Raw genomic sequence first — 15,366 nt, 5'->3', positions numbered from 1 at the left:
ACATCAAGACACTAAAAATATCTCAAGCACTGTCGAGGCCATGCCAAAAAAAATGAAGAAACTTCAGCAAAGACAAAGCCTATAAACTATAAAACAATGTCAGAAAAAGGTGATAAAGGTGCACACATTTTATGGTGCAAGACAAACTGTCTTGTCCATGTGTCAAAACAGAAACTGAGCTTCCGAAAGCCTTTTTAAATTTTCAGTTTTCAATGACCCAAACACTGTTTATGTGTTCTACCATCACCATTTTCTAAGAATGAAACTTAGCATGTAGCATGTTTTCCTAATTGCATTTTCAACTGTACTGGAGAACTAAAATGTTTCACACGGGTGCTGCAACAGTGTGGTTTCTCACTTTTGTGAACTGGCATGTGTTTTTTCAAGTTTCCTTCTGCTTGAATCTTTTCCAGAGGTGCAACAACAATGTGGCTTATCACCTGTGTGAATTCGCATATGTATCTTCAACGGACCCTTCGTAGTAAATCTTTTCCCACAAGTGCTACAAGAATGTGGCTTCTCACCTGTGTGAATTCGCACGTGTGTCTTTAACTGACCCCTCTGAGTAAATCTTTTCCCACAGGTGCAACAACAATGTGGCTTATCACTTCAGTGAATTTGCATGTGTATCTTCAACAGACCCTTTGTTGTAAATCTTTTCCCACACGTGCTACAAGAATGTGGCTTCTAAGCTGTGTGAATTTGCATGTGCATATTCAAAATGTGTTTCAAACTAAATCTCTTCCCACAGGTGGTACAAGAATGTGGCATCTCACCTGTGTGAATTCTGATGTTTAGTCAAAACTGACGTCCGCCTAAATCTTTTCCCACAGGTGGTACAAGAATATGGCTTCTCACCTGTGTGAATTCGCATGTGGCTTTTCAAATTTGGTTTTATATTAAATCTTTTCCCACAAGTGCTACAGGAATATCGTTTTTCATTTGCATGGATTTCCATGTGTATTTTCAAATAGCCTTTCTGATTAAATCTTTTCCCACAGGTGCTACAAGAATGTGGCTTGTCACGTGTGTGAATTAGCACATGTCGACTCAATGTTTCTGACCTATAAAATCTTTTCCCACAGGTGCTACAAGAATGTGGTTTCTCACCTGTGTGAATTCGCATGTGTCTATTCAAGTGTGACTTCTGGCTAAATCTTTTGCCACAGGTGCTGCAAGAATGTGGCTTGTCACGTGTGTGAATTCGCATGTGTCTAGTCAAGTTTGACTTCCAAAGAAATCTTTTGCCACAGGTGCTGCAAGAAAGTGGCTTGTCACCTGTGTGAATTTGCATATGTCGACTCAATGTTACTGACCTATAAAATCTTTTCCCACAGGTGCTACATAAATGTGCTGTCTCGGAATTTTGAACACTCAGGCCTGATACGATTTGCTCCGACTCATTTCTGTGCAAGTTACCATCCTTGATTTCATCCTGATCTGTGTCAGGAGATGTGTGAGAATGGAGCTGGTCACTGCTTGGTTCTGGTTCACTGTGGTCACTTTCTTCACGAGCAGGAAAAGTTTCAGTCTCCTGCTTTAGAACAACCGTTTTTTCCACTTCAGTGGTACGGAGTTCCAGCTGTTCCTCTTTAATCTGTGAAGGATCCTGGTGTAGACTGGAGTTCTTCTCCTGGTTACAGACCTGCTGATTTGTGAGCCCATCCTTGTCCTTACAGTCATGTTGTGGAAAATCTGAAGGGACATATCAAAAAACATACATTTGAGAAATTACAAGGTAAGCTTAACCATTAGCAGGTCTCTACATGGTAAGCATATGGCTTAGATATACCTATGAAGGCATGTTGTGGGGAGAAACAGTTTTGCTGCTTATGTGAAAACCATTTTGGCTGCTCATTTACAAATTCTACAAATAATATAAACAGATAGTCTACGATGAGAAAATAAAGACGATATATAATCAAACAAAAGCACAAAGTGGGATCTCTTAAATTTTGTTATCAAAGTGCACAAAACATTTAAAAGTTTACTTAAAATTATTCAAAAACTTTACAGGACACTCACTGCAGGATTTATTTATTTATTGTTTAGATTAACCATTCATTGCCTTAAGGTTGGGGAGAATGGGAGGTAGAGCCTACAGCTTTTCAGGTCCCTCTTCTGTGGAAAAAGCTGCCAGTTTGGATTCGGAAAACAGACGCTTTCTCTTAAAAAAAAAAAAAAAAAAAAAAAATTAAGCTTAAAAATTTCGTTTTTGATAAAGCATACATTTATAGCTGGATCAGGTGGCCCTGATTAGGCTCATTTAGATTTAAACTGGGTGAGAGAACCAATCTTTCTTATACCTGGGGGTATAGAGTTCCACAGCCTGGGAGCAGAACAGCTAAAAGCTCTGCTTCCCATCGTGGTGAGGCGGAAGGAAGGCACAGAAAGCTGGATAGAAGAAGAAGATCGAAGTGAGCGGACAGAAAAGGTAGTGCTTAACAGGTCAGAAAGGTAAGGAGGTGCGAGGTTATGAAGGTGAGCAGAAGAAGCTTGTGGAATATCCAGAATTTCACTGGGAGTCAGTGAAGTTTCTGAAGAACAGGGGTGATGTGCTGGTAGGAGGGAGTTCTGGTGATAATGCGAGCAGCAGAGTTCTGAACCAGTTGAATCTTATGGAGGGATTTTTGGGGGAGACCATACAAGAGAGAGTTGCAGTAGTCAATGCGGGAGGTAACAAGACTGGGCAAGAATGGATGTAGACTGGGTGACAAGAGAAGGACGAAATCTGTTAATGTTGCGTAGATGGAAATAGGCAGAACAGGTGAGATTATTGATGTGAGATTTATAGGAAAGTGAACAGTCTAGGATGACACAAAGGCTCTTAAGCTGAGGAGAAGGGAAAACTGGAGTTATCGATAGTGAGTCAGAAGTGGTTTGCCTTCAAAAGGTTGGATTTGGTGCCAATAAGGAGGATTTCAGTTTTATCCTTAATGAGCTTCAGAAGGAGTAATAAAGGTAATATTAAAACCAAGTAGCTGCTGCCATTGTTGGAAACTGGAATTGGCTGGGCCACGCTATGAATCCTAGGATAGGTTGGGCAGCGAAGGATACACCCGACCCATCCTACAAATCTGGAAATGAAGGACACATTTGGAGGAGTCTTTGAATTTGGACAGCCTTCATCGAGTCGCTGTAACGCAATCGGCCTGCAAATCCTTCAGCCTCTGAAGGATTTGATTTCGTGGCTCAAGAGTTGGGAGTTTGGAAGGTTGCCGGTTCGAGCCCCAGCTTGGACAGTCTCGGCCGTTGTGTCCTTAGGCGAGACACTTCACCCGTTGCCTACTGGTGGTGGTCAGAGGGCCCGGTGGCGCCAGTGTCCAGCAGCCTCGCCTCTGTCAGTGCGCCCCAGGGTGGCTGTGGCTACAATGTAGCATGCCATCACCAGTGTGTGAATGTGTGTGTGAATGGGTGGATGACTAGATGTGTAAAGCGCTTTGGGGTCGCGCCCCCCCGCGTGCACGCACACGCACTAACACATCCTCCAACCACACACACCCATATTTTGCTCCATTGCGGTTTATTTCACACCTCAAACATTTAGTAAACAATTAAGCAAATACAAGTAATCTGCAATAAATTAAAGGTAGTAAGAAAATAAACTACCAACTAATTTACACTACGTCCGCACCTACACGAGTATTTTTGAAAACGCAGCCGTTTCGTCCACATGTAAACGGCGTTTCGAATCACCAAAAACTGATTTTTTAAAAAACTCCTTTTTTGCGTTTACGTGTGGACGAGGAATACAGAGTTTATCACGCAACGTCAAAGGTATGTGCCTTTTTTCACGTCACGCTGTGCGCCACGTTGTTTACATGAGATGAATTGCAGGATGGTAGATAGAGACAAAATACTGTTAATCTGACTATCTGCAGGTTTTACACGCAGTTACTGTCCCTCCATTTACAAAGGCAGAGGCGTCACGATGTGATTATTTTACGTGTATTTTTTTTTCCCCCCTGTAATAATATTCAACATTGCTATCAATACATTTTTCAAAAAATGCCTCTGTGCAAAATAGGTTTAAAAACATAAACAACTGTGGGATACTGTTTGTCCGTGATTTGAATTAATTGAAGACTGGGATTTCTAATTAAATGAAAGGTTTTTAAGTATATCTGAGACCAGACGTTTTGGTCTAAGTTAACTGATAAATCCGCTTCCCATTTTGCAATAGGAAGTGATATTGATTCATCTGTTTTAGAAAGCATTCTGTATATTTTGGAAAGTAATTTGGGGGTTTTAAGAGTAAGAAATTGTACCACACTTGGTGGTGTTTGTAGTTCAACTTGACCCGCTTTAAATTTCTTTTTTACTATGGATTTAATTTGTTGATATTCTAAAAAGCTTTTCTTGTTGATCCCATATTGTGTAACTAGTCTGTCAAATGGAATAAATTCTGTTCCTTCTAATATATGTTCTTAGTATTTGATTCCTGCACCACTCCAATCTGGAAAGTTTATCATATTATTGTTTTGTAATATGTCAGGGTTGTTCCAGATAGGTGTACGTTTGCATGGGATTAATGAAGACTCCGTCAATTTTAGAAACTCCCACCATGCTGTCAGAGAAGAGCTGATGCTGACGCTTTTGAAGCATTCATGTTGTTGGATATTTGAGCTGATAAATGTTAGGTCTGAAATCTCTAGATTATTGCAAAGTGCTTGTTCTACATCTAGCCAAGGTTTGTCTAAGAAGGTATGTTTTAGCCATCCTGAGATAAACTGAAGAAGTAGTGCTGAAAGTTAGGTAGTTCTAATCCTCCTTTATCCTTGGTCTTTTGTAGTGTTTTTAAGCTAATAATTGGGGGTTTATTTTTCCAAAGGAATTTGGACATATATGAATCTAGAGACCTGAACCAATCTTGTGCCGGTTTAGTTGGGATTATTGAGAATAAATAATTTTTGGTAAGACCATCATTTTTATAGCGGCAACCCTTCCCATGAGTGATATGGGTAGACATTTCCACCTAGCCAGATCACCTTCTACTTTCTTTAAAAGTGGGATATGGTTTAATTTAGTTAGATCTGCAAGCTTGGGAAAAACGTTAATACCTAAAAATTTATATTTCCCGATTGCAGTGGTGTAGAAGAAGAATTATGGAAGGAGCAATTAATCGGAAGGACTGTGGATTTTGGCCAGTTAATTGAGTAATCTGATATTCTTACAAGAGTTTATCAATTCAATCACCCCAGAGATATTGGTTTGTGAGCTTTGGAGAGAAAGTAACACATCATCTGCATAAAGGCTGATTTTAAGTTCCACGTTCTTGCATTTTATGCCCTTAATTACTGAATTCTGTCTAATTGCTGCTGCTAGTGGTTCAATAGAAATTGCAAACAGTGAAGGGGAGAGTGGGCGGCCCTGCCTGGTGCAATAATTGTTTAAACAAAATCAGGCAGGTGCATACATTTTGGCACTGTTGTCATTTTATTGATTCCAAAACCTTTAGAACTAATTATTGGAACTCAAATTGGCTTAGTAAGCTCAGTGACCCCTGACCTACATTTACAGGTGAATCCATTAATGAGAAATAGTATTTAAGGGGGTCAATTGTAAGTTTCCCTCCTCTTAATTTTCTCTGAAGAGTAGCAACATGGGGGTCTCAAAACAACTCTCAAATGACCTGAAGACAAAGGCTGTTCACCATCATGGTTTAGGGGAAGGATACAGAAAGTTGTCTCAGAGATTTAAGCTGTCTGTTTCCACAGTTAGGGACATATTGAGAAAATGGAAGACCACAGGCTCAGTTCAAGTTAAGGCTCGAAGTGGCAGACCAAGAAAAATCTCGGATAGACAGAAGTGACGAATGGTGAGAACATTCCGAGTCAACACACAGACCAGCACCAAAGACCTACAACATCATCTTGCAGCAGATGGAGTCACTGTGCATCGTTCAACCATTTCAGGCACTTTACACAAGGAGATGCTGTATGCAAGGGTAATGCAGAGGAAGCCTTTTGAATGAATGAATGAATGAATGAATGAATGAATGCTTTATTGGCCATATGCAGGTTGCCCCGCAGAGGAATAGGACCCCCCCCCCGCCCGACTTACACACACAAGACATCACATGGGAATACAGTCGGAGATTGGCAGCGTTACAGAGAAAACACTGAAAAAAAGTACACAACAATGGGAAAAGTACAACAGGAAATAAAGAGACCTCTACTCATGCTGGGCACCTATGGGAGGACAGCATAAGAACAGGAAACAAAAAAAACTCCTCTGCACAAAAAAAGCACATAAATGTCCACATTACAACTGTTACGGTCGCTGACCTCTAGTGGCTCTCCCTCCGTAGAAGAGGGTTTTTTCTCCTTTTTTTGTGTTGCAGGTCTGCCTCATGAGTCACAGCTGAGGTGTGTTCCAGCTCGTCAGCCACGGCATATAGTCTGCTATCCTAAACTGCCACACCCCTGCCACTTCCCCCATTTTTGCCAGAGCTGTGAGCTGTAGTGTTTTGGGCAGCAGGCCTTAGTGTGTGTGTGTGTGTGTGTGTGTGTGTGTGTGTGTGTGTGTGTGTGTGTGTGTGAGAGAGAGAACTTAAACTCTGTGAATCTTTGGTTTTCTTTCTTTTATTGTAAGCAAAGGTGTGCCCTTACTGTGTTATTTAGTTCATCGTTGTGGAAGCAGGTAGGGGTTCTCTGCCATTTTTGTTTCAACTGTTTTCTCCTGTTTTTGGTTAGGCAGGGAGCTCAGCCATCGTATTTTGTTTTGGTTAGAGAGTACTTGGTTTGATTTTTAGCTAAAGGGGGTGTTGTTTGTTGTTTTGGCTTTGGAGACCCTGAAGAAAAGAGCTTCCCTGTGTTTATTTTTTACTGCAGTAGTTTTGGACAATAAATAATTTTTAATGACATCTATTCTCCAGTAGTTTATGTTTTCTCTTTCACTTTGTGTTACCCCTCAGGCCAGTCAGCACTTCGTTTTTAAGTGGGGCGTAACAACAACATTGGAGCACGTGACAAGCCACAGAGTTGGGTAGGGGGTGAGGAGTAATCCGAAGGAAACACAGCAGTCCTCCTGCACAGCGCTACCATTCCAGCGCGACACTGAGACCCGCCGTCTTCCCCCACAGGAAACAAGCATCGAAGGCGTTTGGAGAGGGAGGGGGATGAGTGCGTGCTTATCAGTGTAAGTGTATGCGTGTCCAGAGTTCAGCTGAGACAGTCCTTCGCCCTATCAGGCTCTGTAAACAGTCTGCTAGCCAACCCAGGTGGCCTTGGGATGGGAAGAACAGTCATCACATAGACGTTATCAGGGAGTTGTTGTTGCTCTGCACCAGCCTTGGGCCCGCAGCTGGCGCCATGGTTTCCGCATGTTGAATTTGTAGATTTTTCTGTTATGCGAGCAGCTCAGCAGAATTTAAAGCTGATTCATTAACACTCAGATGCTGGTCTCTCGATCTCCCGTTGGAGAGCCGCGAGCCTCCCCATGATGGTATCAAACTTCTGTTCCGTGGTGTTGTCATTCTTTTGATTCTGAGATCCCACAACTGCAGTGACCCGTTCTGTGATGTGATCCAACTTTCGCTCAAGGGTCTCAATTTGAGCAGGCCTCTCTCTGATGTATCCCACCATACGCTCAATGGTGTTGTTTTGAGCCTTCACAGCAGCTGTAAGCGTCTCCAAGGTGTTAACCATGCTGCATTCATTGTGAGAGGTCGCGCTTCGTCCCGTTGCTTCGATTCCAGCGGACAAGCCAGCTTCATTCTGGAATAAGGTGCTGTGGGCTGATGAAACTAAAAATGAGCTATTTGGGCATAACAAGAGGTGTTATGCACGGACTGGGAATCTTGTCAAAGTTGAGGGACATGTCCTTTTTTGTGGTGCCCAAATTTATGCACCTGCCTGATTTTGTTTAAACAATTATTGCACACTTTCTGTAAATCCAATAAACTTCATTTCACTTCTTAAATATCACTGTGTGTGTCTCCCATATGATATATTTAACTGACATTTTTTATTGTAACAACCAACGATTTATACAGGAATATAATGACTATTAACAAGGTTGCCCAAACTTTTGCATCCCACTGTATTTCCCTATATGAATAACATAGAATTGAACTGAGTGAAGGAGGCCATGTTAGAGAAACTGAAGAATCATTTATGCACAAATCATAGTGGCAGTTGTTTTTTTTAAATAGGATATGGGAGACTTTTCTTTAATAATGTCATATCACCTCACACAAGGAATGAGAGTTCCTAAGAGAGTTTCATGACTCTTAGTGCAATGGAACCCTGTTTGTATATTTTCTTAATTTTCTTCTCTCGTATGCTTTCATAAAGTCAGTACTGTTAGGGCAGTTAGCATTCTCTTAAAATCTGTTTGTATGTTTTATTTACTGGTGGCCACTTATTGGTGTATATTATATTATATAAAAAAAGAAAGAAATACAGAAACAACATAATTTAAAAAGATGTTTGAAACTCAAGAGGTCAGAAATTCCAACAAGCGGAGCATTTTTAAAAGCAGGGTCAAACCTATACTTCTCTATAGTTCATAAACATGGAGCAGGAGAAAGACAGCGCTCTGTATGTTATAGACAGTCATCAACATCTGCTTGCAGCCAATCCTCTGTATCCAGTGGCCAGAGAAGATTAAAAAAATGTAGTCAAAAACAAACCAGGAACCAATAGCATCACTGCACAGGCCTTGTGCTGGAATCCAAAGGGACAGAAGAAGAAAGAACCAGAAACGCATGGCACAAGAGCACAACTATCATATTGTTGTGTAGTTTGTTAAAAGCTTAGTTTCAAATCAATATTTTAAACTGATTGTTCAGTCCTAATGGGGATAATTATGTTATCTACTAAAGGTCCAGTGGATGTACTTAGTCATAATGTATAGGGGTGTCTCTAGAATTTTGTTCATATGGGTGACCATATGGGGGCTATTGAAAACTTTGAGGTGGCACACCAAAAGCATAATTTAAGGTTTTGTTTTTTTACATGTTGATATCAAATATAGGTCACTTGAAAAATGTGGCAGAAGGAGTGATGAATGCAATTCGTAAGGGACAAACAAAGTGACAATATGAATGACAAATGTATATGCAGGAATAATTGACAATGTTTCAACTCATTGTAGGGTGTCTTCCTCTCTCTTGTACTCAACTTAATTATTTCCAACTTAGGACAGTCCTGACAGGGGCGACACTTGGAGGGCTAGACATTTTGGCTCTTAGAATATTACGTCAGTTTCCTTGTTGCAGTTCGTCCTTAGATTTGTCATGTGTCTCTATAACATATCTCTGAGGTCTCATTAGGACCCAACGTGAATTAGATTTCTTAATACAAAACTGAATCTATCTATTAAAGTTTTGCATACCTATTCTGTGCAACTTTACTTCAGGGTTCCACATGATGCCCAGCTCCTGCCCGGTCCAGATGATGATGCCCTTGGTTTCCTGCTTCAGTGAAAGCTGGTCTTCTTCCTGATTGGTGGAGATTTCCTCTTGTTCATCTTTAGTCTGTGGAGGATCTGTGTCCTGCTGGTCCAGACTGGAGTTTCTCTCCTGGCTACAGTTTTCCTTACAATCATGTTGCTGTGGGAGGTCTTGATGGACACAACACACAAGAAAAAAGTTACACTGTGAGCAGGTCTCTCAGATATGTGAGCGATATTTAAATATTATCTCTCATGCAGTGAACAGAGAAGAATTCTGTTTACATGCAGAAAGTCATCATTTATGAGGCGTACAGCTCGCTACTCCAACTTGGTCCTTGTGGCCAATAATCCAGTTTTCATCGTCTCAACATTTTTCTACATACTGTGTACAGTTCTGGGCTAACATGACTTAAATCTGGTGGAAATATTAGTTTTTATTAAACAACAGAAGATTTGAAATCCAGTTTTTATTTTACTATGCTAACAGAAAACATGTCTTCAGTGAGGCAGTATCCCAGGCGGTAATGCACGCCATGTGTCTTTGTGACATTTTGTTATGAGTCATATTCATTTCTATATTATAAAATCTGTATGTTACACTTTTACATACCTATTCTGCTCAGCTTTACTCCAGGTTTCCACAACAAATCCAGCTGTTCTCCGGTCCAGACATTAATCCCTTCATCCTCCTGCTTCAGTTCAAGCTGCTCTCCTTCCTCACTGCTGCGGGTTTCCTCCTGTTCCTCTTTAATCTTTGGAGGCTCTGGGTCCTCCTGGTTGAGACTCCTCTCCTGGTCACAAACCTGCTGATCATCTAGACCTTCGTGTTCAACAAAGAGACACAAGAAAATAGTGACTAATGTGATGATAAGAAAGATCAAGAAGGATGAAAAGGGGTCACCTATTGAGAATTTAGCTTATGGTTTCACGGGCTCTTGCATTCTTGCAGATGTTGCCACAGAAACATTCACTCATAGTCATTTGTTCATTGGGTGATGCTGATAACCTTACAACTGTCTGGGGTGTAATTCCTAGATTTGACTGCCAGTGATCATCACACAATGTGAATAAACAAACAAACAAATGAACAGCAGCATGATCTGAATATGATGACATGAAAGCTTAAAGTATTTTACAATGGCAAGTAAGATATGCTATAGAGCAGGGCAATATGACCAAAAATACTTATCACGATATACATTTGAAAATTTGCGATAACGATGTAACTGACAATATAATTGACACTAGACAGAATACTTTATTTTACTTTATTAACTCCACAACTTTATTAGTGCAAAAAACCCCAAAAAATCCATCAATGTATTTTCACTTAAACAATCAGCTGTGTTTTTATGTGCATTAAAGTTATATAAAAAATTAACAGTGCAAATGCAAATTCCTTGCTGACAGTTTAACCAAAAGGCATTTCCGGTGGAAATTGGCCGACATATCCTCATCATAACCATGTATAATATCCACAAAACTTAAAAGAGGTTATACACACACAATACGGTAACATTATGTTGAAGCACAGTACGTATCACTCCGCGAGGCTCCTGCCTACGATAGCCGTAATGCTCCGACAATCCATCAAGCGGTGCGGGTTCGTAGCTTAGCAAAGCTGTACTAAAACATTTGACAGATTTTCGAGCGCCGTGTACCACATAAAATTGTTTCAAGGTCAGTAAACACAACCAGAATTCATACATAAGGCACACGGGATTATAAGGGGCACTGTCGATTTTCAGAAAAAACAAAAGATCGATTTTAAATGTGCCGCATTTTCTAAAACACACGGTAATAACGACGGCCCGCTAGCATGCTCTACCAAATATAGTGCTTTGTTGTGTATCTGACGGACGAAAGCTAAACAGTTCCACACCACTGAAGTTGCAGCATTTTTACAAACCAGTTCTGGTTCATCCGTTTCATTCAACGATCCGCTTTCGCCTAGTGCTGTTCAATATAACGATATATATCGGATGACGATATAAAAACATCTATCATTTCATTTTACGCTATTGTTTGTTTCGTGGTGTCGCAAAATAAACTGTTTACGGCAACATTTTTTCATCGTTTTGATGGTCACTGTAGTGGCTATATTCATTTCTTAAAGTTCTCTGTTTCTCTTATATTTAATATAACCACACTACGGACGGACAAGCGCCTGTTTTTATGCGTTGTGGTTAGCAACAACGACGGCATGTCCGCTTGTTTATGTTCCACATAAACCTTTCACAATAAAGCTCAAGATCCTGTTGAGACTTTTAAAAATAAACTGAATCACGTAAAAGAGCAGATTATTTACGGATGAGAAGTACAAAAAAGACGCCAGGTGCTAAAAAATAAACCTTAGACTCAAACGTTAGAACAGGCTTTTCCCCGCAGCACGCCCTGTAATAAATACTCACAAAGAAAAGGCGGCTGTTACAACTTATGTCTAAAAATGTATAGTTTCATGCATCAGTTAAAACACTCGACTCCAGCTACATGACGCGCAGCTGGAAACACTTCCCGCAAGACGAGCTGCCCGAGATTCACAGAATTTACAGAAAATGTTACAATTTTGTGACTTATATCGTTATCGGGACGATAGAATTCTTATATTGGGATTTGAGATTTTGGTCATATCGCACAGCCCTACCTTCACCCTTCTCATTTTCCGTCGTTGAAATGCTTTTTCCGTCATGTGCGTATGAAAACAAAGGCACTGCGCATGCGCGTTTTACCCATATTCTATCGCCATATTTCATTTTATTATCGTTGCCTAACACTATACTGGTATTACCGTGAACAGTATGATATGGCCCAGCTAGGGCTGGGCTATATCATACCGTTCACGGTAATACCGGTGTAATTTTTAGGATTAACATCCTCAATTTGTTTTGACTGGTCCTTCTTTTTGGAGCTACCAGGTTCTGCCTCATCTTTATTGATAGCCAGTGAAGATGAAATCAATGAAAAAATGTTGTTGTATGCTGTTAAGAAGGTATTTTGTGACACCACAAAACAAACAACAGTATATAATTTTAAACAATAGATGTTTTCATTTCATCTGATATATTTCGTCATATTGCACAGCCCTAACACAGCCCTAGTGTAGGCGATCGTGGCTCAAGAGTTGGGAGTTCGCCTTGTAATCGGAAGGTTGCCGGTTCGAGCCCCGGCTCGGACAGTCTCGGTCGTTGTGTCCTTGGGCAAGACACTTCACCTACCGCCTACTGGTGTTGGCCAGAAGGGCCGATGGCGCGATATGGCAGCCTCGCTTCTGTCAGTCTGCCCCAGGGCAGCTGTGGCTACAACTGTAGCTGCCTCCACCAGTGTGTGAATGTGAGAGTGAATGGGTGGATGACTGGACGTGTAAAGCGCTTTGGGGTCCCTAGGCGGGACTAGTAAAAGCGCTATACAAATAAAGGCCATTTACCATTTACCATTTAACATTAGCCTACTACAACTACCTTGTTTTAGTTGTTGTAGCTATCTAGGTTATGTCCCACTTCGGAATCTTCGATGTACTATTGCTGTGTGACTCACTACTATTACTGAAGGCTGCATTACAACCTGCTAGCTGCAAATAATCATGTGCAGTTCTAAAAGCAAACAGAAAGAAAACCTATTACTGATACAGAAAGTATTTTCTATACTCTATAAAACTGCAGCCTTACCTAATGTCCACCCTACTGTTACTCATTTTACATCACGATTTAAAAATTTACTTGGGATTGCTGCACACGATTGTTTGTGGCTAGCAGGATGTTAATGCTATGAATCAAGTCTAACAGTCTTTAGTCTATGAAATAACTTTAGCTAAAGCCAGCTAACAATGTTAGCTCGGTGGCTAGTAGCCTTCAGGTATCACAATAATTCACACGGCAATAGTACATTCATGTAGTTGTAAAAAGCATGAAAATATACCAAATAATCCGGACCAAAGTATTTAGAATACGTTATTCACATTGAGTAACTTAACGGAATACGTTATAAACTACATTTGGCCCATGTAATCTTTAGTGGAAAACATTTTAAAAGTAACCTTCTCAACACTGCACAGATATAACTGCATACACTTTACTGGGGTGTATTACAAGTTTAGATCAATGGTTTAGATCATGCCCACGTGAATCACACGATAATCCCGCAACCCCCACACCTCTACAAATTTACACACCTGCATTGTGTGACTTTATCCCGGGTCTGATATTAAGCAGTCTTAGGTGACGGATCTCTTCCTCATACCGGACGATCGTTTTTTCAAACTCTGAGAAGATTTCTTCTGCAGCAGAAGTTAATCTCTCCTTGATAAACTCTCTCAGATGCTGAACTGAAGACATTATTGCAACGACAACCGATGCCGCCAAAACACCATCTTCAAACTTAACTCGGGATCGCGACGGGATCTCTCAGTGGCGCCGTTGCCGCTCTTCTTCTTCTACTGAACTTACGGTAGACTGGAGATATCAAAGGTGTAATACTGCCCTCACCAGGTCTCCTAATTTATCTGGTACGGTCCATGAAGTGGAATAAAATAAAAATATACAAATACATTAATATAAATATACTACAGACATTTAGAGCACAGAGAAATTTATGATCACGGACAATTAGGATGAGGCTGTTGTTTTAATTGTGGTCGCCTTTCTCTTCCCTTCTGATAATATCAGCTGTGTAGTGAAAATTCATTTAGTTTGACAAATCAAACATCCCACAATTAAAAATCCACAAGCCACTGCTGCACTGAGATAATATTTTGTACTCAGGCAAAAGAAGTCCACTGTCTAAAATTGAAAGTTGCGTTTTTATGGTCTAAGAAGCTTGGAAAGAAAAGCGTCTGGACTTCTTAAGTTGTTCTTAAGTTGCTTGAAGACGTTTCACCTCTCCCCTGAGAAGCTTATTCAGTTCTAGAGTCAAATGGTGGAGAGACCCAGATTTACCTAGCCCCACCCTATCATATGATTTCTTGAGGTCAGATGGCCCAGGGTGTGAGTGGGCGTTAAGGCGTCTGGGAAGGGATCTCAAAACTGGATTATAGATGGCCGACAGTTGGTGTCGTAAGCCACCGCCTCTGTGCAAAATGGTCGCTCACAGTGGACATACAGTGGCTTGCAAAAGTATTCGGCCCCCTTGAACTTTTCCACATTTTGTCACATTACAGCCACAAACATGAATCAGTTTTATTGGAATTCCACGTGAAAGACCAATACAAAGTGGTGTACACGTGAGAAGTGGAATGAAAATCATACACGATTCCAAACATTTTTTACAAATAAATAACTGATAACTGTAATAATGTTTGATAACTCTGAAAAAGGTTTGATTTTCATTGGTCTTTCACATGGAATTCCAATAAAATTGATTCATATTTGTGGCTGTAATGTGACAAAATCTGGAAAATACGTTTACAAGCCACTGTAAATACATACTTATTAATATCTAAACCATGCTTAACATTCTATTGAATCCTATGTTTCCCCCAATTCCTATCATTACTTTCCCCACACAATAAACAAGGAATGAAGTAAATGTATAAACCTAGCTACCGTGATAGATATGATTTTGATACAATTTAGCGTAGTTATATATCCAATGGGTCATCAACTTATCAGTTTCCTATTCTTTCAAAAGCAGCTTTCGAAACATCTTTATTAACTGACTAATGCTTGGACATTGCTGTAGGTCCACAGGAAAACTGTTCAACAGTTTTACCACACAAATGGTAATACAAAATATTTTAACCTTTGTCCGTGCTTTAAGAGTCTTCAGATTTCATTTTCCCCTCAATTTATAGTCCCCTTCTATGTCAAAAAACATCCTCTGCATATATCCTGGTAACATATTGTATCTGGCTTTGTACATAGTTTTTGCAGTTTTATATTTTAAAAGATTCATAAACTTCAGAATTTTTAATTTCAAGAACATAATGTTAGTGTGATCTCTAAATCCTGCTTTAGTAATCATCCTGGTAGCTTT

The 15,366-nt window shown here is 40.3% G+C and overlaps 1 protein-coding gene across 2 annotated transcripts; it reads right to left on the bottom strand.

The window, feature by feature from the left end:
- Window positions 1–464: 464 nt before the first annotated feature.
- LOC146497159 (uncharacterized) lies at window positions 465–14,377 on the bottom strand. 2 transcript variants are annotated; one of them, XM_085140818.1, is made up of 4 exons: window positions 13,568–14,377; window positions 10,010–10,219; window positions 9,340–9,567; window positions 465–1,695 (listed from the first exon to the last, which is right to left on the bottom strand). In XM_085140818.1, the coding sequence occupies exons 1-4, from the start codon at window positions 13,728–13,730 to the stop codon at window positions 773–775; spliced, it is 1,524 nt and encodes a 507-aa protein (XP_084996944.1). In that variant the 5' UTR covers window positions 13,731–14,377; the 3' UTR covers window positions 465–772. The 2 variants fall into 2 exon arrangements, with proteins under 2 accessions (XP_084996944.1, XP_084996945.1); XM_085140819.1 differs by lacking the exon at window positions 465–1,695 and having other exon boundaries at window positions 8,644–9,567; window positions 13,568–14,370.
- Window positions 14,378–15,366: the final 989 nt, after the last annotated feature.

The sequence above is a fragment of the Neolamprologus multifasciatus genome, chromosome 18 (assembly GCF_963576455.1).
Source record: "Neolamprologus multifasciatus chromosome 18, fNeoMul1.2, whole genome shotgun sequence".
In the NCBI taxonomy this organism is placed as follows: domain Eukaryota; kingdom Metazoa; phylum Chordata; class Actinopteri; order Cichliformes; family Cichlidae; genus Neolamprologus; species Neolamprologus multifasciatus.
Note: the sequence above shows the minus strand (reverse complement) of the source record. Positions and strands in the feature narration are given on the sequence as shown.

Bases quoted from the DNA above. Each gene is read 5' to 3' on its own strand.
- LOC146497159 (XM_085140818.1), bottom strand. From the start codon at position 13,730: ATGTCTTCAGTTCAGCATCTGAGAGAGTTTATCAAGGAGAGATTAACT. The intron at 10,220-13,567 runs GTGTGTAAATTT...TTGAACACGAAG, and splicing joins GATAAAGTCACACAATGCAG to GTCTAGATGATCAGCAGGTT. The intron at 9,568-10,009 runs GTATGTAAAAGT...GTGTCCATCAAG, and splicing joins AGTAAAGCTGAGCAGAATAG to ACCTCCCACAGCAACATGAT.